This window comes from Grammomys surdaster, unplaced genomic scaffold (genome assembly GCF_004785775.1).
Source record: "Grammomys surdaster isolate TR1022 unplaced genomic scaffold, NIH_TR_1.0 126197, whole genome shotgun sequence".
Taxonomy (NCBI): Eukaryota; Metazoa; Chordata; class Mammalia; order Rodentia; family Muridae; genus Grammomys; species Grammomys surdaster.
The window spans coordinates 679,228-706,174 of NW_021621002.1; the positions used below are offsets into that span (position 1 = coordinate 679,228).

Sequence of the window (26,947 nt, forward strand, 5' to 3'; positions counted from 1 at the left end):
TGGACAATTATGGCACATGCTTTTAATCCCAGTACTTGGGAGGCAGAGGCAAGCAGATCTCGGAGTCTGAGGCCAGCCTGGTTTACAAAGTGAGTTCCACAACAGCCAGGGCTACACAGAAAAATCCTGTCTTGAAAACAAACAGAACAGTAATTATTCATGAGACCAAATAACTAGTAGATATCTGGCCTTCTTTTTAAGATTAGTAAGTAAGTTTGGGTTACAAGATTTAATTTTGCTGCTTCTGCTGCTATATTTGTAGAGATGATGTACATTCAAAAATATCCAACAAGAAAGTAAGGACTTGACCACTACTGATTCTTTATAATGAGGAACATCCCTGGAATCTAGACTTAAGGCTACGCCTGCAGGTGAAAATGACAATAATGATTTAAAAAACAAAAAACAAGCCTGCTGACACCAGAATGCAGGCAAGCCGCACGATTCTGCAGACATGCACTTTCACAGGCTAGTAAAGGAAAGCTAATGGCATACTGTACAGATTTCACAGCTAGTTTTTTTTAAAAAGCAGTGTAATTTTCAGTAATGACAACCAAAAAATATTCTGAAATCTATTTTTGCTACAAGATTACAAGTATTTGCCAGAGTTCCAAGGTAGAAATGCTTACTGCAAAGCTCCACTTCTAGTTAATATTGTTTTCTAAGTAGAATGAACTTTTAATGTATTTTCACCTGCCCCATTTTAACCATTTAACAGGAAAAATAATATTTTTTAGAATGGGATAAAACTTTGAAAGTCTAATCACTCAGAATATAATTTGCAATGATTCCTTTAATTTTTTTTAATAACTTGAAAATAGGTAAGCAGAATTTATAAGGTTACCAAATACTGACATTTCCTTTGATACAAAGTAATCAGCAGCCAAGTTGAAGTGAAAACAATCAGTACTGTCTTAACATTTTTATAATAAAGAAAAGAGTAATGGTCAGACAACATGCTCAAAATAGACTCACTTTTGTAAAGACTACCCCAAGCCATAAAATCAAAGTCTAAAACATTTGTAAAGAAAAAGGTTTGGAAGGATATAAAGCACTCAAAATGTCAAAGAGTCATTATCTCCATATGGGTACCAGTGATTTTCTAACTATGAATACCTATTTCTTATGCAACTGAAAACATCCATAAATACCAGAACATGAAGGTTTACAGAAGAATTGTGGCTGAGTGCTTCTTACCTAACTGCAGTGTAGCAGCCAGCAGAGCATGGATGTAGACAGCAAACTGGGCCCGGATCCATTCGTCACCTCCTTCCCAGCCTGTGCCATCCAGGAAGACGTCATCCCGGTTCTCAGTCACGTGCCTCACCAGGTAATCTGCGAACCTCAGGTCTGCAGTCGTCGGGTTAAGCAGCTTCCTAAGTTCTGGATCATGGATCTGGATCAGGGCTTCTTCTACCTAGAAGAGTACCCAGGTACAAGTCAGAGTTGGGACAGAAGATATCCATGCCACATTATGAAAAAATACTGGGGAATTAGAACTGGAAATAAAAATATGAGTAACAAGATTCTCAAAAATTTTTCCGTTTTGAGGGCATGCATGAATCTAAGAAAGAGGCAGCCTAATACACTGAGGTTTCTATATACTTTCTCTTTTTATGGAAAAGAGTGCCTTTTCTAATTTTAGAAATTAAGGTAGAGGAGGACAGCTGACTTAGTGGTTAAGAGCATGTGCTACTCTTGGAGATGATGTGCATCTGCTTCACAGCCTCACATAGTTGCTTATATCCACTCAGTCCCAGGGGATCTGGCACCCTCCTCTCACCTCCATGGTCACCGAGTGTACACACAGTACACGCACATATATGCATGCAGGCAAAATAAGCAGACATATAAGTAAGTCTTAAGAAAAGACTTACAGAAAGTATATGTGCAACTAAAAACATGACTTTGAACTGCATAAAAGTAATTCATGTTTTAAAATCTTTGACAGTATAATCGCTTTGGAAAATATAGATATATATACAATAAAACTTGCCCTTATACTAACAGGAAAAAGAATAAGCTTAGTTACAATTCCTCCAAATTTTTCCATTTTGAGGGCATGCATACTTTGAAATATTTGTAATACTATATATATATACATATACATGCTATATAGTCTGTATATATACATACTGACATACCTAGCTGGCAAGGGTTTGTTTTGTTCTTTAGCTGCTAGTGATTAAACTTAGGCCTTTACACATACTTAGCAACTGCTTTACAAGTCAACTCACCCCCAAAGGTTAGTTTTGGAGTGAATTAATAAAACATCTATCAATCAACTCTGAATGTGAAAGCACTATGCTTCTCTCACCCGTACCCTCCTATCTGGTATATAAAGTCTTCCCCTCACTTATATTTGGGATAATAATAAATCTGTCAATAATCATAAAAACCTGAGTGCAGCTAAAAAAAATCCCAACATTTTTCAATTGTGAAATTAAATAAATAATTAAAAAATTTAAAAGTATTGATACAGTACTGAACAATTGCTATGAAGTTCTTTAACATCAGGAATATACTAAGCAGGGTATGTGTTTAAATTATTCTGATGAGACCATGATAGGCCTGGTTTGCTCAGGCTGGACTCCTTAGTCAAGCATTTATCAGTTGTTTGATAATGTGACAGTCACTTAACTTGTGTCCCTCAGCTTATGTATGTGCAAAACGTAGATAGTACCTATCTTATAGGGCTGTTAGGAAAATCAAATCAGCTAATATATATAAGGTGGGCATAGAGAGGTATACCTTTAATCCCAATACTTGGGAGGAAGAGGCAGTTGGATCTCCAAGTTCAAGACTAGCCTTGTCTACAAAGTAAGTTCCAGGACAGTCAGGGCTATATAGAGACCCTGTCTTAAAAATAAAACAAAACCAAAACCAAAAACCCAAACAAATATATATTTTTTTGTATAAAATTATTTTTATAATATATAATTATTATATATATATAATTAAAATATATAAAATATATATAATTAAAATGACTAGAAATCAGTAAATATTTTTCTTATTAATGCTGTTACAATAGGTTCATAATTATATTTAGGAAAGGAATAGTGAACCAGCAGGCCAAGTTCATATACTCAGACATAAACATACTTCCACAATGGCATCACTGAGGTGCTTCTGTTGTCGAAAAAGGATGTTAGTAGCTCCAGCCACAAATCCCCGAACAGTGACATCAGAGAGGAGATGATGCTGCTGCAATGCCATGTAAGGCAAACACAGATATCCCTACGGATTACAAGAGCAATAGAAAACAACAGAAACGTGAAAAAAAAAAAAAACAACAGCTACACCGCTTTTCATGAAAGAAATGTCCATTCTTCCCTGCCAGCTCATTTAATCTGACTCATTAAAATAACATTCACAGAGCAATGTCTTGCCTTGACTGCAGTCAGTGGTTAGCTAATTTTCTTCACAAACGGTCAAACCTCTGCAAGGCTATCTTACTTAACCCCTTCACTCTTGGTCCAATTTAAAGTCTGACTTCCTTTTAATTTAAGGAATTAAACATATTACATCCATTAAGAAGTATGTTGTCTAATAGCAAGCCGTTAAGAACATTAAAGCATGTATCTTCACATAGCCACCAATGTGCAATAAGAACAGTTAAGCATCCAGTTTACTGTCCAGTTGTCTTAACAGGATGCAAAAATATGTCAGAATATTTGCCTCAAATTAGTTAAAGCAAAAGTTATATTGGCAGTATCCGTTTAATTTCCATTTGAAAAAGTACTGCCTTAAAATTATAGTTGAATCACTAATCCTCAATAGGCATTTAAGTCTGCAAACCAATCAACCAAAAGCAAGACCAACCCTGCCCAATTCCCAGAATTAAGGGTGTGGTCAGTGGTAATGATTTGTGCATAAAGGCTGGATCTCTGATCCTGTTTGTAGCCTCAGGTCATACATAAACCATCACATGTATTGAAAACCTAATCTGATTCAGAATCTTTCAGCAAAGTTTCTATTTTCCTGTGAATATTTCAACTGGGCTTCTTACAAAGAACCTTGTCTCGAAAAATTACACATACCCTTTACCTAAATTTATCCTAGAGAGACATGCCTGCTCATCTGTTAGCATATTTTTAAATTATTTAACATAGCACTTTTTAATCATCAACAGGATTTATAACTTCATGAAAACTGGAGTAGATACATTTCTAGCCATATAATGGAACATTCTAAAACTATAAAAAGTGGTGAAGTTCAATTCTCAGAAATGTAAATGTGATCAAGGGGTAGAAAAGGACGGGCACAGACTGATATCATTTGTGTAAAAGGGGAAGGGAAACATCCGTATTTATTACCAGAAGGAAATACAACATTGGCAATAGTCACAGCTATCAGAGAAGGCAGATGGGTAGAAGAGATGGATACATTTCTTTTTGGTCCTAGGAGTTGAATCCAGTGTTGTGTGTATGCTAGGCATGCATCCTACATCCTCAGTCCACAGAAAATCTTATTACAGGTGCTTTGGACCTTTTTACTACTGAACTATGTGGAGATACTACATATTGATACGACTGTTCAAACTAGCTTTAATATGGTGTCATTATTTTTCTTTTCATGACATTCAAGTTAGGTAAAATGTCTGGAGGTGCTGGAATATGATTACAGAAGAATATAGGTCTGTTTCCAAAAAAAGCAGATTTCATATCCAGACCTATTCCTGGCTTCCCACTTATCTAAGACAACTCAACATCCATAATTAGAATGGCACCATATACTAAAAGAACAAGACAAGAAACAATTATCAGTGTATGATAAACATACACTAATACACGAATTACAAAAATAAATATTATAAGCAAACACCATTGAGATATTTGCATATCAATATTCTCAGTATTTATACTAGCCAAAAGTTAGAGGCAATGATCAGCTGATGCATGAATTAATAAAAAGTAGGGTAGAGTATAATGGAATATTATTCATCTCCCCTTCTCTCTCTCTTTCCTTTCTCTCTCTCTCTCTCTCTCTCTCTCTCTCTCTCTCTCTCTCTCTCTCTTTTTTTGGTTTTTTTCGAGACAGGGTTTCTCTGTGCAGCCCTGGCTGTCCTGGAACTCACTCTGTAGACCAGGCTGGCCTCAAACTCAGAAATCCTCCTGCCTCTGCCTCCCAAGTGCTAGGATCAAAGGCGTGCGCCACTAATTCCCCGGCTCATCTCCTCTTCAAATATCCAAATACTAAAAAAATTCTAAATATTTAGTTACAAGTTGAGAAGTTATGTGGCTTTTTATTTTCTGAGATACGATCCTGCTATGTATCTTCAGCTGGCCTCAACTCAGGATCCTCATGCCTCAGCTACCAAAGTGTGAGGTCACAGTCATGTGACACCATACATGGCTGGGATAATTAAATTTCACAATTTAAAATGCCTTGTTTTAAACTGGCATACAGAAATTAAAACAAAGTAACTTCTAATCATAGTTCTTATGATACATCAACTAATTTTATTTACTAAAAGACTTGTGATTGGAGAGGAAAGCTGACACAGGAAATTAAACAGAAAAGGACCCCAGTCCTTTCTAGACATTCCAACACTTAACTATGCCAGCGTGTGCCCAACTCCAGTACTAAATCAGGAGGAAATGGAAGGAAGGCCCTAATACTGGACTTCCACACCCCAAATGCTATTCTGTCTCTGTCAGTTTATCTCACTCCATCCCCCCTTTCAGTGTTCTTCTGCTCATTCGTTTGCACAGCAGCAGGGCATGAGGACACAGGCATGATTTGTTTGAAGTTTTTCTATTTCTCTTGGTCTGCTGGACAGATGAGTCTAGACTCATCATTTCCTTAGCCCTTCTATTACTTCTTTAAAAAAAAAAAGATTTATTTTATATATGAGTACACTGTTGCTGGCTTCAAACATACTAGAGGAAGGCATCAGATCCTATTACAGATGGTTGTAAGCTAGCATGTGGTTGCTGGGAATTGAACTCGGGACCTCTGGAAGAGCTCTTAAGTCAGTGCTCTTAACCATTGAGCCATCTCTCAGCCCCTTCTGTGTATTGCTTAAATAAGCTCTCAGAAAAAGGTTATACAAATTATTTAACAATTTGATACAACCTCTAGTGCTTACATAGTAAACCTGGTCTGTAAGGCTGATATGACATTATTCTCATCCAAGTTCAAATACTAAGAGCTGGGAAATTGGCTACAAGGTTGAGAGTACAGAGTGAAGCTGGGAGGCGGTGGCACATGCTTTTAATCCCAACACTTGAGAGGCAGAGGCAGGAGGACCTCTGGATTAGAGGCCAGCTTGGTCTTCAAATAGAGTTCCAGGAGAGCCAGGGCTACACACACATAGACACACACACACACACAGAGGGCGGGGGAGAGACAGGGAGAGAGAGAAAACCTTCTCAAAACAAAACAAAAGCAAAAACAGAACACAGGCTATTAGCTACACCCACATGGTAGCCCATAACCTTCTGTCACCTGAGCTCCTGGGAATCTAATACCCTCTTCTGACCTGAGCAGGCACTGTATGCATACATATATATATATACAGGCAAAACTTTATACATATAAGATAAAAATGAATAATAAAGTAAAAGAACCCCAAGAGGAAAACAGCTTAAAGACAATTTGGTTTTTAAAATATCTCATCTTCCAAAGTTACTGACCCAAAGGATCAGTATTTGTAGTTAGAAATGTGATTAAACAACACACTGGGTTTTACTCAACACACAATAAAAGATGAAACCAAGAGGAAAAATGACTTATTTATCATAGTAACAGTGGTAAGGCTATCACATATTTAGAACTGGCATAAAGCACATAAATCTAACAGCTAACATGGTTTATTGAAAAGATTCAGATCACTTTGAGTAACCTGACTCTCAAAACCAAAATTCTTCTTCAGTCCATTTGCCTCCTGATAAGTGCTCTTAGAGATGCAGAAATAATGGCAGTTAAAGAAAGTTTACAATTTGGGGTTGGAAGGATGGCTCAAATGCTAACAGCACCTGATGCTTTGCAGAGGACCTGGGTCTAGTCGTACACTAACGGTAGGTCCCAAATGTCTGTCTCTCCACTTTCCAGACATCTAATATTCCTTGCACACTAGGTACACATGGCATATGTATATGTATTTTCTTAGTTAGGGTTTTTATTGTTGTGATAATATACCATGACCAAAAGCAAACTGGGAAAGAAGGGGTCTATTTCACCTTACAACTCTCAGGTCACATCCATCACTGAATGAAATTAGAGCAGAAATCATGGAGGAATGTTACTACTAGCTTATTTCCCATGGCTTGCTCTTTAAACAACTCAAAACCACCTGTCCAGGGATGGCACCAACCATCATGGGCTGGCCCTCCCACATCAACATTTGATCAAAAAAAATGCCCTACAGACTTGCCCATGGCCAGTCTTATGGAGGCATTTTCTCAATTAAGATTTCCTCTTCCCAGGTATGTCAGGATTCATTTAACCCCTTGTCAACTTCACACAAACACGCCACTTATTAATCATAACCTTTCCTTTCTTGTTCATCCCCCAAGATCTCATATTAATAATCACAATATAAACACAATAATTTTAAAAGTTCTTTAGTCTTTAAAATATTTCAATACTTTAAAAGTCCAGGTTTTCTTGAAAAGTCCAAGATCTTTATCTAACAGCATTATCCATTATATATTTCTCAGTTTTCAAGGAGAATTTTCAGGCTTGAAAATGTGTTCAAACACATAAAATTACAACTAATGTCCTCAATAAAGGATACTCCAATTTTACCTTTGTAAAGATGGCCAGAGGCATGCCATATTGGTCTTCTTCCAAACCAGAAATGAGCCCTGGTATCAGGACCACCTGCCTGGTATTAGCTTGAGGCTGTACAGTAATTGGAGGACTGTCTGAGGGCACAGAGTCCTTTTGGAATAAGTGTGCCTGGTCTGACCCCATCTGTTCCCTTTCTTTCAAGTTGGCATCCTCTAAGACACTAGGATCCAAAGTTTCCCAGTCACTTTCTGAAGACTCTGGAGATGGACGAGGTGGAAGTTCCAAATATCGGCCAGTATCACTGTGTTCTTGTCCTTTGTTGTTGTTACCTTCTACTTGGAAGTAGGGCTTCTCTGTCTGGGGAACAGCATCTTCTCCATGGTTTTCTGCCCTGATTCTTGTGACAGTTCCCAAGTTGGTATTTAAAATGTCAGAAGTAGACTCAGAAATAAAATCATCTGCAGACGGATTACATTCCTGAAGTCCAGCATCTTCAGACATACTCTTTCGGGGTCTATATTGAGAACAGTCACTGAGGCCATGCTCAATCATGCCTAAAATAATAAAATATTGAACAGCTTGGCTTATAGTAATATGGAAGAAAATAAGGTATAGTTTCATTTTATAAAGTAGAAATTTTCTATAAAAAAATTTTTAAAAGCTATATTTGCATCTTTTAAAATGAAATTTCTATTAAAAAAGGAAAAACTGGGAAAGTTAGTTGTGATAGCACACAAATTAATCTCAGCACTTGAGAGGCAGAGGCAGCAGTTCTCTGAGTTTGAAGCTAGCCTGGTCTACAAAGTGAGTTATGACAGCCAGGGCTGCACAGAGAAACCGTATCTTGAAAAGAACAAAACAAAGCAAGCAAGCAAGCAAGGAAGCAAACAAACAAACAAAAAAAAACAAAAAGGAAAGATGGGAGCTGGCAAGAAGGGTGAGGGTGCTTGTTGCCAAGCCAAGCCTGACGACCCAGGCTGAATACCTCAATACACAATGGAGGTACACTCACACAGGTTGTCTCTGACCACCAGCATGCCATGGCTTACAGCACCTCCCCAAAATGTTAAAATTAAAATAAGGAAGAAAAAAAAAAAAACAGGCTAAAGGAAAAAGAACCTATTGCCAAAAGGAAAATTAAAATGGAAATGTTAACTCTAATGAGTTTACTATTTGTGTACTTTTCTTATTGAAAAGTCAAAAAATTAACATTAAGCAAAAGTAGCAAAGGCTATCCTCTTACCTGGAAAAAGGGATAACACGGTCATTAGTGCGCCCACCAATCTATTCACTGGAGAAATGTAAAATAGAACCTGAAATGGATTCAAATGAAATTAAATTAGAAAAGTCACAAGGCAGTAAGTAATACTATATAAGGGAAGGATTCTTTGCCTAAGAATAATACTGTAAAAAGTCCATGAACAGATACACAGCTTAGTCTTCATGTGGAACCCCTAAAGCTGGAGCAGAGTTGTCTCTGACTCTGTGACCTGCCTTTGGATCCTTCCCCCATCTAGCTGCCTCCTACAGCCTCAACAGAAGATGCACCTAGTCCTGCTGCAATTTAATATGCCATGGTGGATTGATATCCATGGGAAAGACTGGGAGTAAGAGAAGAAGCAGCTGCTATCAGGATGCAAAGCAAATACATACATACATACATACATACATACATACATACATACATACAACATGAAAAATAATTAGTAGATTTGTAAATGACACCCCTAAAAATGACAAATATAACAATTTGGGTGATTTGAGGACCCCTTCCACAAAACAAAAACAAAAAACCCATGAGTCATGATTTAAAACAACAACCACAACAAAAATCAACTACCCACCACAATTCAGATAAAATTTGCCAATGAGGCCAAGGATAAAAGTGCCACCAAGCTGGATGACCTCATTTTAATCTGTGTGTCCTACATGGTAGAAGAAGAAAAACTACCTGCAAAAGTTGTTCTCTGACATATACATGTACATGTACATATATATCCTTGGTGACTGTGGGAATGCAAACACACACACACACACACACACACACACACACACTGAATTAACTAACCAGACTTTTGGTCTGGTTAATTTCGTGATTTTTAAAAAATTTTTTTCAAGTTCTTTATAACAAGCTTTCAATAAATAAAAAAAAAAATATAACTTAGAAAATACTACCAACTAAATGACCATGGTAGATTGTTGGGAATAGAATAGTCACAACATTTTAGATTCATTGTCCCACAAATTATTGGTTACGGTAGTTTGTCAACTTAACCAAATGGTCAAAATTCTTATTACCAAGAACCATACAGTTGTGTCACATTCTGAGGTCATATCATCATTGATCTAGCATCTTGCTAAAAATGTTTAAAATTAAAGTAACCACAAGAAAACAATCACACATTTAATTCTGTAATACTCAACTAGAGTCTTTTTTAAAAGTGCCAATCACACCTGCTTCAACACCACAGATACTAAAATTGGAACTATACAGTGAAATGGCCCCTTGCAAAGATGACATATGAATTCATGAAGCATTCCATAATTTAAAAAAGTGTCAAACATGAGGACTGAAGTTCAGGTTCCAATGTCCCCGCATAACAAACTTGTAAATAGAGCTTCAAGGTGGGCAGAGCCTAGTCAATTGCTGAGGTTTGCTGGTTTCTTGTATATCTGAAGAAATACAAGTCCCAGATCCTGACTCAAAACAAATAGGGTGATTGATAGACAAGGACACCCATTACCCTGTGCTAGCCTCAGCATGCAGGCACAGGTGCTCATACCTGCATATACGTGTATATACACCATAGATACAGTCAATTAAAAAGTCCCAATGTCATGAAATTCAAGAAGAAATGGGGAAAAGCGGCAGAACTGGGAAGACAGTTCAATGGTTAAGAAAGTATACTATTTTAGCAGAAGACCTGAGTTAGGTTCCCAGCACCCACATCAGGTGGTCAAAAAATGCTTATAATTCAGTTCCAGAGGATCCAAAAGATCTCCTGGATTCTGAGCATAGCTGCACTCTCATACACAGATACACACACAGACACATAGTTAAACATAAGATAGACTTTAAAAAGTGAATAAACAGAAGAGTATGAAGTGATAATGGTACAATTTGACTTGGAGTTAGATGTACTATCATTGTGCTATAGAATAATTTGAGATTAGCAGGAACTAGAAATGTAATATAGGATTCTTGACTGGTTCCTAGATGAAAAAGAAAAATTGTCTATATATTTTATCTATAAAGTTAGAGACACCCTCATTTATTATCTTTCTATAAAGACATTAAGAACTCTGCTCCTTACCATTCTTAAGTCTGTAATTTTTATACAAGATAAATTACTAAGAGATTGATGGCATAGGCCATAGATTTCAGAGGAATAGATGCAAAGGCTAAAGCACAACAGAAATAAAATTTAGAGTGTGAAAGTCAGGTAGCCCAGGCTGCTCTGAAACCTGCCACAGTTCTCCTGCCTTAGCCTTCCAAGGGCTGAGATTACAAGCCTGTGATACTATGTCTGGGTTTCTTTTTTCTTTTCTTTTTTTTTAACAGAGCACAAGAATTTTTAAAAATTAAATTTTAGTTTGTGTGTTTTGCCTGCATGAACAATATGTGCTGCTGGGTACTTGCAGAAAAACAGAAGAGAACATCAGATACCCTGGAACTGGAATTATAGATGGTTATGAGCTACCATGTGGATACTGGGAATCAAATCCCGTGACTGTGAAAGAATAGCTAGTGCTCTTAACTGCTGAGTCATCTATGAGCCAGTCCCTATTCCTGGGTTTTTAATCTTTATTTTGTGTCCATTTTTGTAGGTGTTCATGTACACATCTAAGGTGTGTTGAAGCTGGAGTGAGACATCAGGTATCTTTTCCATTTGCTTCTCCCCCTTATTACATTTTAAGACAAAGTCTCTTACTTAAATCTGGAGCTCATAGACTGGCCAGATGGGCTAGCCAGCAAGTAGCAGAGACTTTCAATCTCTATTTCTCCAGTGCAGAGATTACAGGAACATGCTACCATGACAGCTTTTCTTTGCACATGGGCACTGGGGATCTGAACTCAGGTGCTTATGCTTGCATCACATGCACTTTACTGACTGAGCCCCTTCCCCAATCCCTAATATCCTAATTAGAGTAAAACTCCATTCTCCTAAGTCCCCACAATGACACAACACTTGCATTGACAAAAAATTCTCTACTTCGCATGGTGTTATTATAAGTACATTATTTCTAGGCAAATCAAATTAACATAAGGCACTGAAAGAAAAATAAATCAGCTATCAAGGATATTATTATAGCTACAAGTGGTAATGTATGCTTGTAATCCCCGGATTCAGATGTTAGAGGCACCAGGATTATAAGTTTTCAAACAGCCTGGATCACATTAGAGATCATGTCCCATCCCCACCCTCCCACCTCCCCAAAAAAAGGAAAAAAGAAAAAGGAGGTTAAAACATCTAGGAAAACTTGAAAACAGATTGTACGTTATGTTCTACAAACTTATCTCAGAGAATCTTTATTTGTTTATAAAATAGGATCATAGTTAATAGAACACATGGCTGGAGAAATGGCTAAGTGATGAACACTTATTGCTTTTGCAGAAGATCCAGGTTCAGTTCCCAGCACACCCACACAGCAGTTCACAACCTTATATAACTCCAGTTCCAGGGGATCTGATACCTTCTTCTGTCCTCTGGGGGCACTAGGTACACATGTAGTGCATATATACAAATACTGGCAAAACACTCATACTCATTAGGTAAAAATAAATAAACTTAAAAACTGGATCAGATTTGAAAGTTGGATAACTTTTAACTTTTAATGTGCCATGAACCATCTTGACAATAAAAAGTACTTGGGAATTTTTATTGTTTGGAGTTATATGCAACACACAAAATAATTAGCTACTGATTTATAACTCATTTTAAATGACTCTTTCAGGTAGTTTTGCATCCAACTGAGATTAATTGTAAGAAAAACAAAAAACCTCCATTGAAAGAATTACTGGGGCAAAGGAACGACTGGCTTAAGGTAATGAGCCATAATGAACACAGTGCACGGCGGGTCCCTCAACATCCCCTTACCTTAGCTGCACTGAGTACAGTTAATACGGGATAGAAAACTAGTTGTACTTCAGAGTTAGTTTCTTATTAGTCTAAAGCATAATTTCAGCAAGTGTCTGCTATAAAGGGCCAGACACATGTGCTTTGTGAGCCATATAGTCTCATAACTACTCAACTGCTTCTAAAGGGTGAAAACAGTACAAACAATAAGCAAACAGTAGGTATGCCTCTTTTCCAATAAAACTCTTATCATGGCTCAATAGTTAAGAACAGCTGCTGCTCTTGCAAAAGACCTGAGTTCAATTCCTAGCTCTCACATTAGGTACCCTATAACCACAATTAGAGTATCTGACGTCCTGTTTTCGGCTTCTGCAGTAATCTGTAAGCAGATGCATATACCTACACACATACACATAAATTATTATGAAATAAGTCTTAAAAATAACAAACTTCTATAAAAGAAAGTGGTAAGCTAGAATGGGCTATTAGACCTAGTTCATAGACCTGAGGTCCACAATGACCATGGCAATCCCACCTCTTTGTAGTACACAGCGGTCTGGAACCCAAGTTTAAGCCAATTAGTATAGGCAGACTTTTGATAACAAATTGATGGGACAAATTCATATTCAATAGCTTGGGAAGTGACATTATGTCTTAGGAAGCAAATAGCCAAATTATTGTTGGCAGTTTATTATATACAAGAGAGATCAGCTCTGAGTAAAACTAGTTGGACTGACTGTAGGACTAGGAGAAAACCTAACATTGTGATACCCTGGAAGCACCAAGTCAACCACAAACTCTGAAGTCTCAGTGAACCAACACATTTTCTTTTCTATTTAAGTTAGTTTAAGCTTCTTATGGTGACAGTACAATTGAATGTACTATCAAAGTATCTCCAAAAAGAACAGACAAATTTACTATCATGTGTATAATAGCAAAAAAAAAAGAATTTTGTGTTTCATTTGATAGACAAAATATGTCTTAATACTTAATCCTTAATTCCCACATTACAATAGTATATAAAAGTGCCAATAAAAAATAAAAAATCTGTTCTTCCTTTTATCCTTCTGTATCTCACCTTCTTTTCAAGAAGAATTAGCTTAAACAGAATCAAGACCTGCAGAAAGAGAAAGAAATAGTATTTTAAAACAAGAACTCAGATTTATTAATCATTTGCTATTTCTTTTTTCCAAATATAATCATGCATATAATATTAAATAATTATACTTCTTAAGATACATGAGAAACTCTGAACTTGAACTGAGAAATTAAGCATTAGCTATGTCCTCTAAAAATGTGAATCATTTAACCTTTAACTGAAATAATCTTTTTTGGAAGGAATAATATTATCTCTGCTTGAAAATTTTCAAGTTTCTGAAGAAGCAGAGATTTGAGCCTGGGGAATGGCTCAGTTGGTAATGTGCTTGCCTACCATGCATGAGAGCCTGGTGTTCAGATTCCCAGAAACATGTAAATTAGGCATGGTGGTACACACCTGTACCTCAGCACTGGGAGGCAGAGGCAGGAGAGTCACAAATTCAGGGTAATCCTTACCTACACAGTGAGTTCAAGGCTTGTCTGGGATACATGCATTTACATGGATAGTCAATAAAAGTTTGGTAAATAAATGACTCTGTGTGTGTGTGTCCTTGGCAACTTATGCTTTAACAATAAGGACCAGAATTCCTGACACCAAGACCTCAACAAAAGAAAAAGTAATTCATGTAGAAAAATATTCCACTTTCAGGGAAACAGCATTGTTTCTACCCATACTAAGTGAAACTGCAAAGACTGCAGAATAAAGACATTAAAAGCCAGCTCTATTGAGCAAGCGGCACTCCCAGATCTTTACCACACAAACACCCTTGACACCTCTAGCCTTGTATAGCTAAGAAGCTGTCTTAGAAGAGCAAAACCACAATTAAGCCACCAGCTGACTGTGATGCTGCCCACTGAGTTCGCAGGAAAAGGAACACAAGCACAGCCTCTCCCATTTCAGTACATCGAAAGTTGAAGGATATCTATCACACCTTGTGTCGAAAATGAAGGACAAGATCTCGAGGAGACAGACCTACAATGTAAACAGGAGAGCTAAATGTGAAAGAGAGTATCTAAAGAAGCAAATGAGAATGTGTAAATATTCAAACATTTATGTAATATCTGGTGAAAAACATATATACTCAGAAAGAGTATTGTCTAACAGAATCTTCCCCAAGGATGAGATGTTTAAAATACTCCCTATCAGACACTCCCTGTTAGCCATGAGGTCACTGAGCACTTTAAATGTGGCTTTTAAATTTTATGAACTGTAAAATAATTCAGTTATGTCTATACTATTAGTGGATACAGTTTTAGACACTGGGTCTAAGACTTCTTCTTTTTTTTCCCCCCTGAGGGTCTAACACTTCTATTCTACACACATACACCACATAAATGTAAAAATCATAAAGCTTACACCATAACGACAGCCAAGTCTTTTAAATGTGAACTCTGGTCACTGCATTACATATACCACACTATTTCTGAATCACATACCTCTAACATCATAGTAAAAGGAAAACAATTCATAAATACAGTCTCAGAACAGGACTATCTAGCTGGCTTTCTAGGACTGCACTAGTAACCACAACTTGGCTACTGCACATTGAAATGGAAACTGAGGAAATACAATCACCATATCATTACAACTTTTTTTATCACAAAAGAGTATGTATTGACTACCTCAGCTGACAACAGTGTACATTAACAAGCCCCCCCGCCCCAAGTTGAAGAATCTCAGTCAAGAGCTAAGCAGCACCTGTGTCCATTCTATTGGAACTGAGCCGGTCAGCATTAACGGAACAAAGTCTAGTACTATTCTAAAAAGCTGAAACTTGCCTCTGCAATACATGCAAATATCACCACCAGTATAAAATAGTGATCCATCTCAGTATGAATGCTGGGTATTTAAGGAAGCAAACTTAAGAACTTAGATCCCATACAAAGACTGTGAATATTTATTAGCTGTGTAATATTCAATGGAACGCACATGTGCTTAACAGTTCTCTGGCATCAATAGTTACATGCAACTCAGTGTGACAACAGAAAACTTTGAGGACATAGCTTGACCTGCAAGACTTACCAAGGTACACCTGCGATCCTTCTAATGAGGCCCCTCCCAAGGAACTGTTCATATGTTCATAGAGCTCCTGTGGAATGCAGACTGGTTTTAGAACTTTACACTGTCACTTTAGCCACTGAGCTCCTAGAAATATGATGACCAGAAAAGGACTGTGTAGGTTTTTCTGCCACCTACTAAATAAAATAAGCAACCACAGTCTCCAAAACCTGCTAGTTTTCGGCACTCAACTCATTCCTTTTCTTGTAGACGTGAACAATAACAGGGTAGTATCTAAGCAAAAAGAACAAAAAGCTACTCAGGATATTTTCTCTTTTTTTTTCTCCTTTTCCTTCCCCTCTGTCTCTCCACTAAATTCCTAACTGCTCCAACTCTCACCAATCCCCAGGACAGATGGAGAGTGGATACTGATGCCAGTCCTGAGAAAAGTGTTATCTTTTTTCAATAAAATACCAGGAACTAGAAACTAGACTCAAATTTTATAGACACATGCCATAGCAAAACATTACTCCTCCTAAGAGACACTGATAATAGTTGTTTACAGTCACTGCCTCATTAAAGATAGTTTGAATTTAGTACTTGAGTAAATCTACTAGCACTTCAATGTTTAATGCAGATATAGTTTAAATAAAGATTTATTATATATTTAAAAAAATTTTTTATCAACATGCATGTGTATGTCTGAAGAAGTCAAAGAAGAAAGACATCAGATCAGGGATCGAGGTGGTGGTGAGCCATCCAATGTGGACACTAGAAACCAAACTTGGGTCCTCTGTAAGAGCTCTTAAGCACTGAACCATCTCAGGCCCACGCAAATAAATCTTCATGTAATGTTTTTCTTAACCTGTCAGGACTATCCTTCACAGCACTGCCACAAGAGCTATGTCATTCAGCTACCATCTGCCAACGACATCAGCATGGAAATTGGTTACCTTTAGAATAGAGATTTGGGAAAAATCTTTCTCTTCAAAATAGGCATGTGTAATGAGTTGAAGTTTTGCTTGAAGTAAGCCATAAAGAGGCTAAAAAAAAAAAAGAGAAACCATCATTAGGTTGATCATAGTAAAAAACAGCAGCAAACAAATCCCTACAGCTTTTATTTTGAAGATATTAGAGAGGAAAGTTAGGAACTACCAACTGTAGGCCTACATTCAGAAACAGAAGCTGTGATACCACCTCGTCACACTCTGGCAGCAGGTGAGATCTATCTTGGCAAGGTTGCTCCATCTTTCAGCCTGCTTAATTAAATGTCCTTAACCTCTTCATACGACCTCAGCGTCTATGGCTGTGTTAAGGATTAGGTAAAACACTTAGCAGAGCCTTTGACACATAGCAAGAATGTCACCAGCTACTGCATTTCATTCTGCTGTGGTGACATTTAATCATGCTTAAGCAGTCTGGTTCTTATACCAAGTTGAACCCTCATGATGTGATGTATGCTCACATCCTTTCTCATGATCTGTGGGTGGTAGGAGTACCTAGTGTAGGTCTTCTACAGTACTAGTTTGTGTATTTGAACAAAGTTATTCCTCAACTCTTATTTTTCCTACCTAAGATAGATCATATACACCCTTTTATTTACATTTGAGACATTTTATCATTTATTTCTCCCTTTTAGAATGCAAGCAATTAATACTGAACTAATACCCATCCCTGTGAATATATGACTGTTATCATTAAGTACAATATCATTACATTTTCATATCCACTACAATGCACTATGAACAAGTGAACCTTTCTAAGCTGTTTTCATTCCTTAATTTGTTTTAGATACAACAAAATTGTATTTTTATTTTATTTTGTTTTTTTATTTTTTTGGTTTTTCGAGACAGGGTTTCTCTGTGTAGCCCTGGCTGTCCTGGAACTTACTCTGTAGACCAGGCTGGCCTCGAACTCAGAAATCCGCCTGCCTCTGCCTCCCAAGTGCTGGGATTAAAGGCGTGCGCCACCACTGCCCGGTACAAAATTGTACTTTTACCCTAGTTTTATACTTAGTAGTCTCATATGAGAATTAGATATTGTTAGTCTAAAATATGGGTATTTGTAACACAAGACTAGCAAAGATATCTCAACATTTTTAGGAAAATAAAAAAGACAATGTTATATAAAATGTCTGGTAAGAATTAATACTAGACACACAGAAAACTCAGTTTCTGTTATAAAAATTGCCCTTTGAAGGGTAGCCTCTCAGCATGTATCTACTTATATATGTGATATTATTCCTATGTTTTGGATTACTGGCCTCATATACAAATTAACTAAGGGGTACTTTTAGGCTATCTTTTTAGAAATCTGTGTTACTATTATGAATTATGATTAGAGTTATTATGATATGGCATGGCATGGTGATGCACACCTTTAATTCTAGTAGTCATGAGGCAGAGGTAGAGGCAGGTGGATAGATGTGGTTCAAGGCCAGCTAGGGGTACAATAGTGAGACTCTGTTTGTCCATGCAAGAAAAAAAGTATATATTGCTGTAAATTATTATTGTTTGAAGTTTCTCTTCACCCACTTCTCTATCCCTTTTTCCTCTTCTTTTTCCTCTTACTCTTTTTGGCTAACAATAAAATCCCAAATAAATCATATCTTGCAAACCTTGATTAACATTATACAAAGCTTTTTGTTTGTTTTGAAACAGGATCTCACTATGTAACTCTTGTTGCCTGAACTCACTATGTAGACCAAGCAAGTCTTAAACTCACAGAGATCTGCTTCAAGTACTGAGATTAAAAGTGTGTGCTGTCACTTTGTATAGCTATACAAAGACTATTTAAACTGTATGTGGATAAGGAAATTAGATAAGTATCCAAGAAATAATCAGACAAAACATACATATATCTAGTAATTGGACCAATAAAATATTCTCAATTTTGGTTTGGAGCAACTACAGAATGGCTAAGATAATAATCATAAAATATAGGTAATTAAGATGATCAGAGTTAGACTATTCCTTACAATTTTTTTTGGGGGGGGGAAATAAATTTTACTTTAGAATTAGGTATTTGATGCAAAGGTGTCAATATCTCCTTCATTATCAATAGACATCAAATATTGTAAATTATTCAACAGAAGGCTATGAAAACCAACACTATCACTGTATATACTATTTCCTTCCTCTCTCAGACCTCTCCCCAACTCTTCCACTGTGGTGCTGGGGATCAAAACTAGGACCTGCATATGACAGATTAATACCCTAGTTATATGCTTCTTTTAAAAAATAAAATAAGCTGAATGTGATCATGCACACATGTAACTCTAGAGGTGCAGGTAGAGGATCAGGAGTTCAAGGTCTTAGCTATACAAAGAGTTCCCTGTCTTAAAGACAAAATGATGTTACAATAGGGGCCATGGCATTGGCTCCGCTGACAGAGGTACTTGCAACTTGATAGATCCCTGATGAGTTTGATCCCTGGAACATACATAAAGTCAGAGGGAGAGCAGTAACACCATAATGTTGTGCTATGACCTCCACATGTGCACTCTGGCATGTACTTCCCCTTCTCTAGCAGTACAGATTTAAAAAATAACATACGTGTTTAAATGTGTAATTATTAATGTCAACTTGAAGACTATGCACCAAGAAGAAACACAACTCTGAAATTTTGTTTTAGTACAGTTTTACCATGTCATTGGCTTTTCTCAAACATTCTAAAATTTAAGGCTAAATTTCTTCACTGCAATAGTCACGAACTTCTGTATTATCAATAAAATTGGAACAGCTATGATTTTTTTTAAAAGTTGTTAAAAGAACAGTTATCCAAAGTCTTAGGAACAAACAAAAATCAATGAATGAAATATAACAGCTGTTTCATTTGGGTCAAATGTCAACTTGCTTATCTTAGAGTCTTCAGCAGAGCAGAAGTGAGAGCACACGGATGGATGCAGAGGCCACAAGAGAATATTAGCAAGCACTTGACTAATTTTAGCAATTCTCACAGTCTCTTACTCAAAAAACCTTCTGCTTTGAATGTTAAAAGGTAAGTAAGTTTCTAGATCTCTTACCAGCTTGCTTAAAACACAGACACTTTTCTGAACCGTCTCTCTGGTGATGTCAGCTTGCCTCACTTTTAATGCCTATTATAAGCAAACAGTTATGTATTAGAAATACTTTATAGCAGCATTTACGAAACAGTTTTCAGTAAGAACATAACAAAAAGTGTGCACTTGATTAAAGAATGTCACAGTAATCTCAGATATGCTAGTTGAGCCAGTACCTGCCAGCCTTGTACTAAATGTCAAGCTAGGCCCTAGGTAGAATAGTGAAGGGACAATCCCTACTCTCTCAGAATTTACTAGCTGATGGAAACTGTTTTATGTACAAGTCACATACCAGACCAACCATTTAGTGAGAACCAACAAACAAAAACTGACTGGATTAAGAAACAAGATTTGCTGTCTCCTAAAAAAACATAACTGTCAGACATCTAAAAACTGAGAGTCACAAGGATGGAAATCAATCTACCAAACAAATGGGAGCCTTCAAAAAAAAAAAAAACTATGTTGCTAGACTTATAGCTGCTAAAGTAGACTTCAAAGCTAGTCAGGAAAGATAAAGAGGGCCATCATAAATGTGTTGTTAGGAACGGATGCTCACATTCACTATGGCTGTATTTCCTCTTTTCATTAGTAATGCTACTGAAATGCTGTAACGTTTTGTTTTTGTATATTTCTATACATTTAACTACTATTGAATTTAATTTTTAATGTAATTTTGATGCCTTCCATCTTTTACTAGTTCTCATTATGTAAATTTTAATATGTTAATAAAAATAATGCATGACAAAAAAATGGTAACAAATGCTGGTACTTATTTGAAGAAAGAAAAACCCCTAATCACTGTTAGTATGGGCACGGATTGTTCTGGCCATTATAAAAATCAGTATGGAGAGTCCTCAAAAACCTATACATTAGTAGCTGAAACAATGGCTCAGCAGTTAGGAGTACACACTGCTACGGCAGAGGGCCCGAGTTCTGTTTCCAGAACCCATGTCAGGTGAGTCACGACTATCTATCACTCCAGCTCTATGGAACTAACTCCCTCTTCTCACCCACGCACACACGTACTACATGAACGTTAATGACTGTGATTCCCCAAATGACCAAGACCCAAGAAGGGGCTGGAGGAGCTTTCTCCTGCTGCTGTTCATCATCAACCATCATACCTTGGCTTCAATTTGTCGATAACAAGAGATACCATATACTGTGGCTCCATTTCCATTTCTGGGTGGCAAGTGAAAAAACACAGTATCTAAGAAATACATAGAAAAATGTAAGTAGTGATATTAATTACTCATTGCTGAACAATCAAATTATAATGCAGTCATTAACACAAACATGATGACACATCAGAAACCATGGGATACTTATTTCTGACATAAGACTTTTTCCCAATCGTTACAGTTACATGTCTGCCACAAAACCTAAGAGTGTCAAAGATAACAAGTCAAATTGACTATACAATTACAGAAAATCTATACAGGGACTATTCCAGACTAAAGAAAAATCAAATCATAAAAACTGATGGCAACATATGAATTCTTAAATTTTCTGAGTGAACTCAAGAAATTTTAGGAAAAACTGAGGAAATCTGAACACAGATTGGATGTGAGATGATATTATGGAATTACTGTTAAATGATTTAGCTATGATAATAGAACTGGATGCTGGGGAATGATTACATCCTTAGAGGGGGCATGCACTTAAATATTTAGAAGTCAAGTGTCTCTCGTTATTCCAAATGACTTTAGAATAAAAAGTAACAAAACTGACAATACACACAAACAAAGAAAACTTGCAAAATATTCCTTATAATCTTAGTTTAATTTTTCCACCAGGTTGAAAGCACCCATAATAAAAAAGTTAGGAAGAAACATATTTCTGAGGTATATCCTGTAATAAAACCGATTTAAACTATATGGTAACATCTGATTTATTTTATAAGGAAAATATTAAATAATACATGAGGAAAACAAGTACTCAAATTATGTTTAATCTGGTTTAACCAAGGTAAAATAGTCCTTCATCGGGTGTGACAAAGCATTCCCACATGGTGGGAGAAAACTCAGTGAAACTGTCAGTACACTCTTCTCTGAGGACACAAACATTCTCATGTAAGTAAGAAAGGACAGGGCTGCAGCAATGGCTCCAGAGCGAAAGAAATAATCTCAACTGTATGCAGGTGGGCATTAGAGGATGGGCTAGTAAGTCTGAAACTAGAGCTTTCCAGACCATGTACAGCTAGCATAGACAACTCTTCATTTCTGCCACTGAGTCCGGTCTCAAGCATGATATAACTGAAGGCACACCCCATCAGCAGCTGCCCTACTCTGGCTATAACTAAGAGCTCTGGGCAGGAGGGGACCCAAGGGTTACTGACCAAGGAAATAGGCCCAGTATTCTCTGAAGCTTCTCTTGAGCATGTCTCACCTCCAACACATATACATTTTATTAAAAAAAAAAAAAAAAAAAAAAGATCACAACAGGTCCAAAGGCTTTCATTCATCCAAAGTATTCAGGACTACTATGAGAAAATTTCCAAAATTGCACTTAGTCATTTAATGCCATACCTTCCTGATAGTTATGTGCACCATCTGGTAAGGCAAGGAAAGGCAAATACTTCCACTCTTCAGGTAAAGTGTGGCTGTCATGTCCATCTCCTGGAATTAGTGGTGGGTAAGAGAATTCAACCTAAAATGGAAAAGAATGTTAGCCAAACAGTGATCAAAGAAAGGGTCTTATACTGACAAACTGTAATGCTCTTACACCCTGAATGACGCTATTGAAAATAATCAACAAACTCACACACAGAAGTGGAGAAAGATGAGGAAGTTTATAGACTATTCTTGACTGATTTAAAGGGTCTAGTTATAACTCAAAGTGCTATAAGTATGTTTAAATAGAGTCTAGGTGATAAACGTTCTCAAGAATTCTGTAAGTGAAATAAAAGCTATGTCAGGATGACTTGGGTTCGCAGTGTCTGTAACACAGTTTCTTTGGGAAAATGTGGTCCAGACTTTAAACAGCCAACTTTGGGAACACAATTCATCCAAAAATTGTAGACTGCCTACCTTATGTTGGCAGTTTTAGAATTCTTATTTCCTGCTGGTAAAATTGCTACCATTAGATGCTTGTACTTGAAAATTCCATCAGTTTGCTAACTGATTTCAAAACAGTTAAACTCCTTTCTACATGGACACTCACAGTTTTAATAGCTACATAGTACTACTACTACTTATTTGTTATATTAGGTTTTTAATAGCTTTATAAACTAGTTATTGTTATTCAAATGGGCATAATAAAAATACTACTTACTGGTTCCTTCAACAAAGATGCTAAAACCCTTGAAACTTCCTGAGTCACAAATTATTTATAATCAGCCCCAGTATATGCTAGCTTATACTTAAGCTATCTTTAGAATAAGGGGTGGCCACCAAAAAGTCCATGCCTTGATTAGAAAGATGGAATTTTCAAGCTTGTCCTTTGACCCTAGGGAAGAGCCTGGAGATTGAATTCAACCAGCAAATAGCCAATGTGTTAATTAATCATGCTCATGTAATGAAACCTTTAAATCCCTTAACAGTGGGGTTCAGAGAGCTCCTGAGTTGCTAAATACATGAAGATGAAGGGGAGGAATGAATGCTCCAATTCCTCCTTCATATCCTGCTTTATACACCACTCTCTTCATGTGGCTATCCTTGAGCTGAGGGTTGTGGGAACCTTTGAATTTGGGGTTGAACTGAACCTTAGGTCAGGTGGTCTGGAACCTTGGCACCTCTAACTGGCTTTGTAATAAGTCTTATGAATTCAAGCCCTTAAATTATGGGGTTTAATGTTAACACTGGGTAGAAGAGTAGGTAAGAATCTGAGACAAACATACACAATAAGCTTCCAGATATTAAGAAATTAACACTTATCCTGATTATCTACTACTAAGTAGTTCACGGACCAAAATCTAAGTAAAATTTAAGGATCAAAATCCACGATGAGGCATTAACACACATCAGTGTGAAGGAGATACCAATGTCCCCCAAAAGGATCAAGCTAAAAACAAGAAAATTTCAAGTATCTCTGTTTAAATACCAATTTATGTGGGCAGATCTACTCTGATTCCAAGTATTTTACGTATTTGTTATGAAGTGATAACAGGAGGAAAGAACACAATGGCTAACTTATAAAAAGTGGAAACAATTATGATGCTCTAAATAACAAGGAATAATTTTGTCCTCTTATTTTATATGTACAGGTGTTTTGCCTGTCTCTATGTAAGAACACCATGTAGGTGCCTTTTTCTAGTGGTTACCAAAGAAACAGGAAGTGGGATCCAAAGCTGAGCATGAGGCAGGGATCCACCCTCAGTAGCCTCCAACCCTGTTAACTCCTACTTAGGTACCTAATAAGAAACATTGCAACTGTCACTTAGAGTTTAAAATAATAAGAAAAGGTGAAAGCTATGTTGAGGCCCGTTAAAGCAAAGCTACTGTCTCTGGGTCAAAATAATGGACTCTTAATCATGCCTTTTGTCTTAGGAGGAGACAAGACATTTTGTTATGCTCCAAAGATTAGAACATTACATACTATTCCCTCTTAAGAATTAATCCTGGGCCAGTAAAATAGCACAGTGGGTAATGGTACTTGCAGTCAATCCTGAAAACTTACAATCCCTGAAGTCCAAGTAGTGGAAGGAGAGAACTGTCTCCCCAACTTGTGTGCCTTTTTTGTCAATCACCTGACCAGATACTGCTATTTAGGAAACCTGGTTCACCTGAAGGCATTATGGAGATGAGGAAACAATCTGCTTAATAAGATCATGTACTCATCTCCCAAAAGCCCCACTCCCGAACCGAAAAGCTGCTTATAGCTTTTCCATCGAGCAGTACTAAGTCTGCCAACACTTCCTTTCCTATCTTTCTATTTTTTCTTTGGACACAGTCCAAAACCCTAAGGACACATGCTCATGCCTTTTTACTTTCTATGAAGACAAGACTCCTCCGCCTCCATTTATAGCTGTTTACTGACTTCCAGGGCTGAACCCTCCTGGTTTATTGGACTCTCACTCGAAAGGCATGACTTTCAGGACCTATGAAATGGCTCAGAGGGCTAAAGTCATCAAGCTTAACGTCTGTAGTTTCCTTTCCAGAACTCTCACAATGCAAGAAGAGAACTGTTCCCCATTTGTTTCCTTTAAAATTTGCCTGAAATTAGACTATTTGGCATGAAATAATTTATGTGTATATTTCTACAGTAAGTTTTCTAGTTATAGATCCCAGATTTTTATTTGTTCCAGTATATAAAGTATAATTGTCAGATTGTCATTTTTACAAAAGAACTATGAGACAGCATCTCCTAAGTAGTCTTGGCTGGCTGGAACTTACCATGTAGATCAGATTGGCCTTGAAATTAGAGACCTGCCGGCCTCTGCCTCCCAAGTGCTGGAATTAAAAGTTATGTGCCACCATGCCCAGCTCTTTTGTTTTTTTTAATGTCATGAATGAGTATTAACATAATTTCCATTCTCTCTCCAACTCCATGTCCTTCCCTCTCAGGATTTTGTCTTTATTATTGTTACACACACACACACACACACACACACACACACACACACACACAGAGACAGAAATATAACCTGCTGAGTCTATTTAGTGGTGTGTGTGTGTGTGTGTGTGTTTTGGGCTGAGCATTTGAAATGATTAACCCATCAGGGGCTTATCCCTGGAGAAGACTCAGTCTAAGCATCCATTAATTGGTTGTGGCTCTTCATAGCAAAAGAAAAGTAAAACTTCCATGCATGTACAAAATAAAACTAAAATGTAGTTAAACAAGTAGTGATGACTGCTTTTCTTTCTCTTCTGTCTCTCCAGTCTGGTGCCTGTCAAATTTATAACTTGTTGATTCTGGATTTTGTGTGTGTGTGTTTTTTTGTTTTGTTTTGTTTATTTGATTTGTTTAGCTTTTTGAGACTTAGTTTCTCTGTGTAGCCTTGTTCTGTAGACCAGGCTGTCCAGGAACTCAGAGTTACACCTGCTTCTGTCTCCTGAGTGCTGGGACTAAAGGTGTCACTACTACCATCTGGCTCTTGTTTTTGTTTTTGTTTGTTTTGTTTTATCAAATGACCCCTAAACTTCTTTCTGAGTCAGTTTCTAAACTGTTAGGAAATCCAAGTTTCCCTGGTGAAGTTCCAACTGTCTTACAATTCTGCTTTTTCTTCCCAGTAAATATAGAGTGTGGCTGGAGAGAGAGTTCAGAGATTAGAATATCTGTTCCTCTTACAAAGATCTCAGTTTCAATTTCTAACATGTACTTTGAGGAGTTCACAACTGCCTGTAACTACCGTTCCAGGAAATATAACACCCTCTTCTGGATTCCACAACACCAGCATACATATAGTTCATAATATATGAACATGCAGGCACACACACATACACATAAAACAAACAAATAAATCTTGGAGTTAAAAAAAGAAAAGAAATAGAGTTTGAATCTGAGATCCAGGCCAGCTTAGTCTACAGACTGAGTTCCAAGACAGCAAGGGCTACACAGAGAAACTCTGTCTCAAAAACAAAAACAAACAAACAAAACAAAAACAAAAACAAAAACCCCCAAAAAACAAATAAAACAAAAGAAAGAGAGTTGTGGGGAAGAGTCATAAGGTCCCACCCACCTTTGAGGCACTATTAGCAGTTACAGATGTTAGGGGGATGGGAACGGATCATTTTCCTTAGCAGTATAGCCATTAATCTGCCCAGGTTTCAGTGAATAATTTCCCCATCCATGCTTGTGCAGTGGGTCACACAACAATAACAACAACAACCAAAACAAAGAAACATGAAAATAGCCGGGCAGTGGTGGTGCACACCTTTAATCCCAGCACTTGGGAGGCAGAGGCAGGAGGATTTCTGAGCTTGAGGCCAGCCTGGTCTACAGAGTGAGTTCCAGGTCAGCCAGGGCTATACAGAGAAACCCTGTCTCGAAAAAACAAAACAAAACAAAACAATACACACACACACACACACA

The 26,947-nt window shown here is 37.2% G+C and overlaps 1 protein-coding gene across 3 annotated transcripts in view; it reads right to left on the bottom strand.

Annotated features, from left to right (window-relative positions):
- Avl9 (AVL9 cell migration associated) overlaps nucleotides 1–26,947 on the bottom strand; it is a 46,401-nt gene that overhangs the window by 15,881 nt on the left and 3,573 nt on the right. For all 3 annotated transcript variants that reach the window (XM_028758341.1, XM_028758342.1, XM_028758340.1), the window contains exons 2-12: nucleotides 22,504–22,624; nucleotides 21,100–21,185; nucleotides 19,940–20,011; nucleotides 16,869–16,958; nucleotides 15,940–16,006; nucleotides 14,849–14,889; nucleotides 13,897–13,935; nucleotides 8,984–9,053; nucleotides 7,756–8,294; nucleotides 3,106–3,240; nucleotides 1,198–1,417 (exon numbers count right to left, since the gene is read on the bottom strand). In XM_028758341.1, coding sequence (XP_028614174.1) covers nucleotides 1,198–1,417; nucleotides 3,106–3,240; nucleotides 7,756–8,294; nucleotides 8,984–9,053; nucleotides 13,897–13,935; nucleotides 14,849–14,889; nucleotides 15,940–16,006; nucleotides 16,869–16,958; nucleotides 19,940–20,011; nucleotides 21,100–21,185; nucleotides 22,504–22,624 — 1,480 coding nt within the window. The remainder of the gene's footprint in view (nucleotides 1–1,197; nucleotides 1,418–3,105; nucleotides 3,241–7,755; nucleotides 8,295–8,983; nucleotides 9,054–13,896; nucleotides 13,936–14,848; nucleotides 14,890–15,939; nucleotides 16,007–16,868; nucleotides 16,959–19,939; nucleotides 20,012–21,099; nucleotides 21,186–22,503; nucleotides 22,625–26,947) is intronic.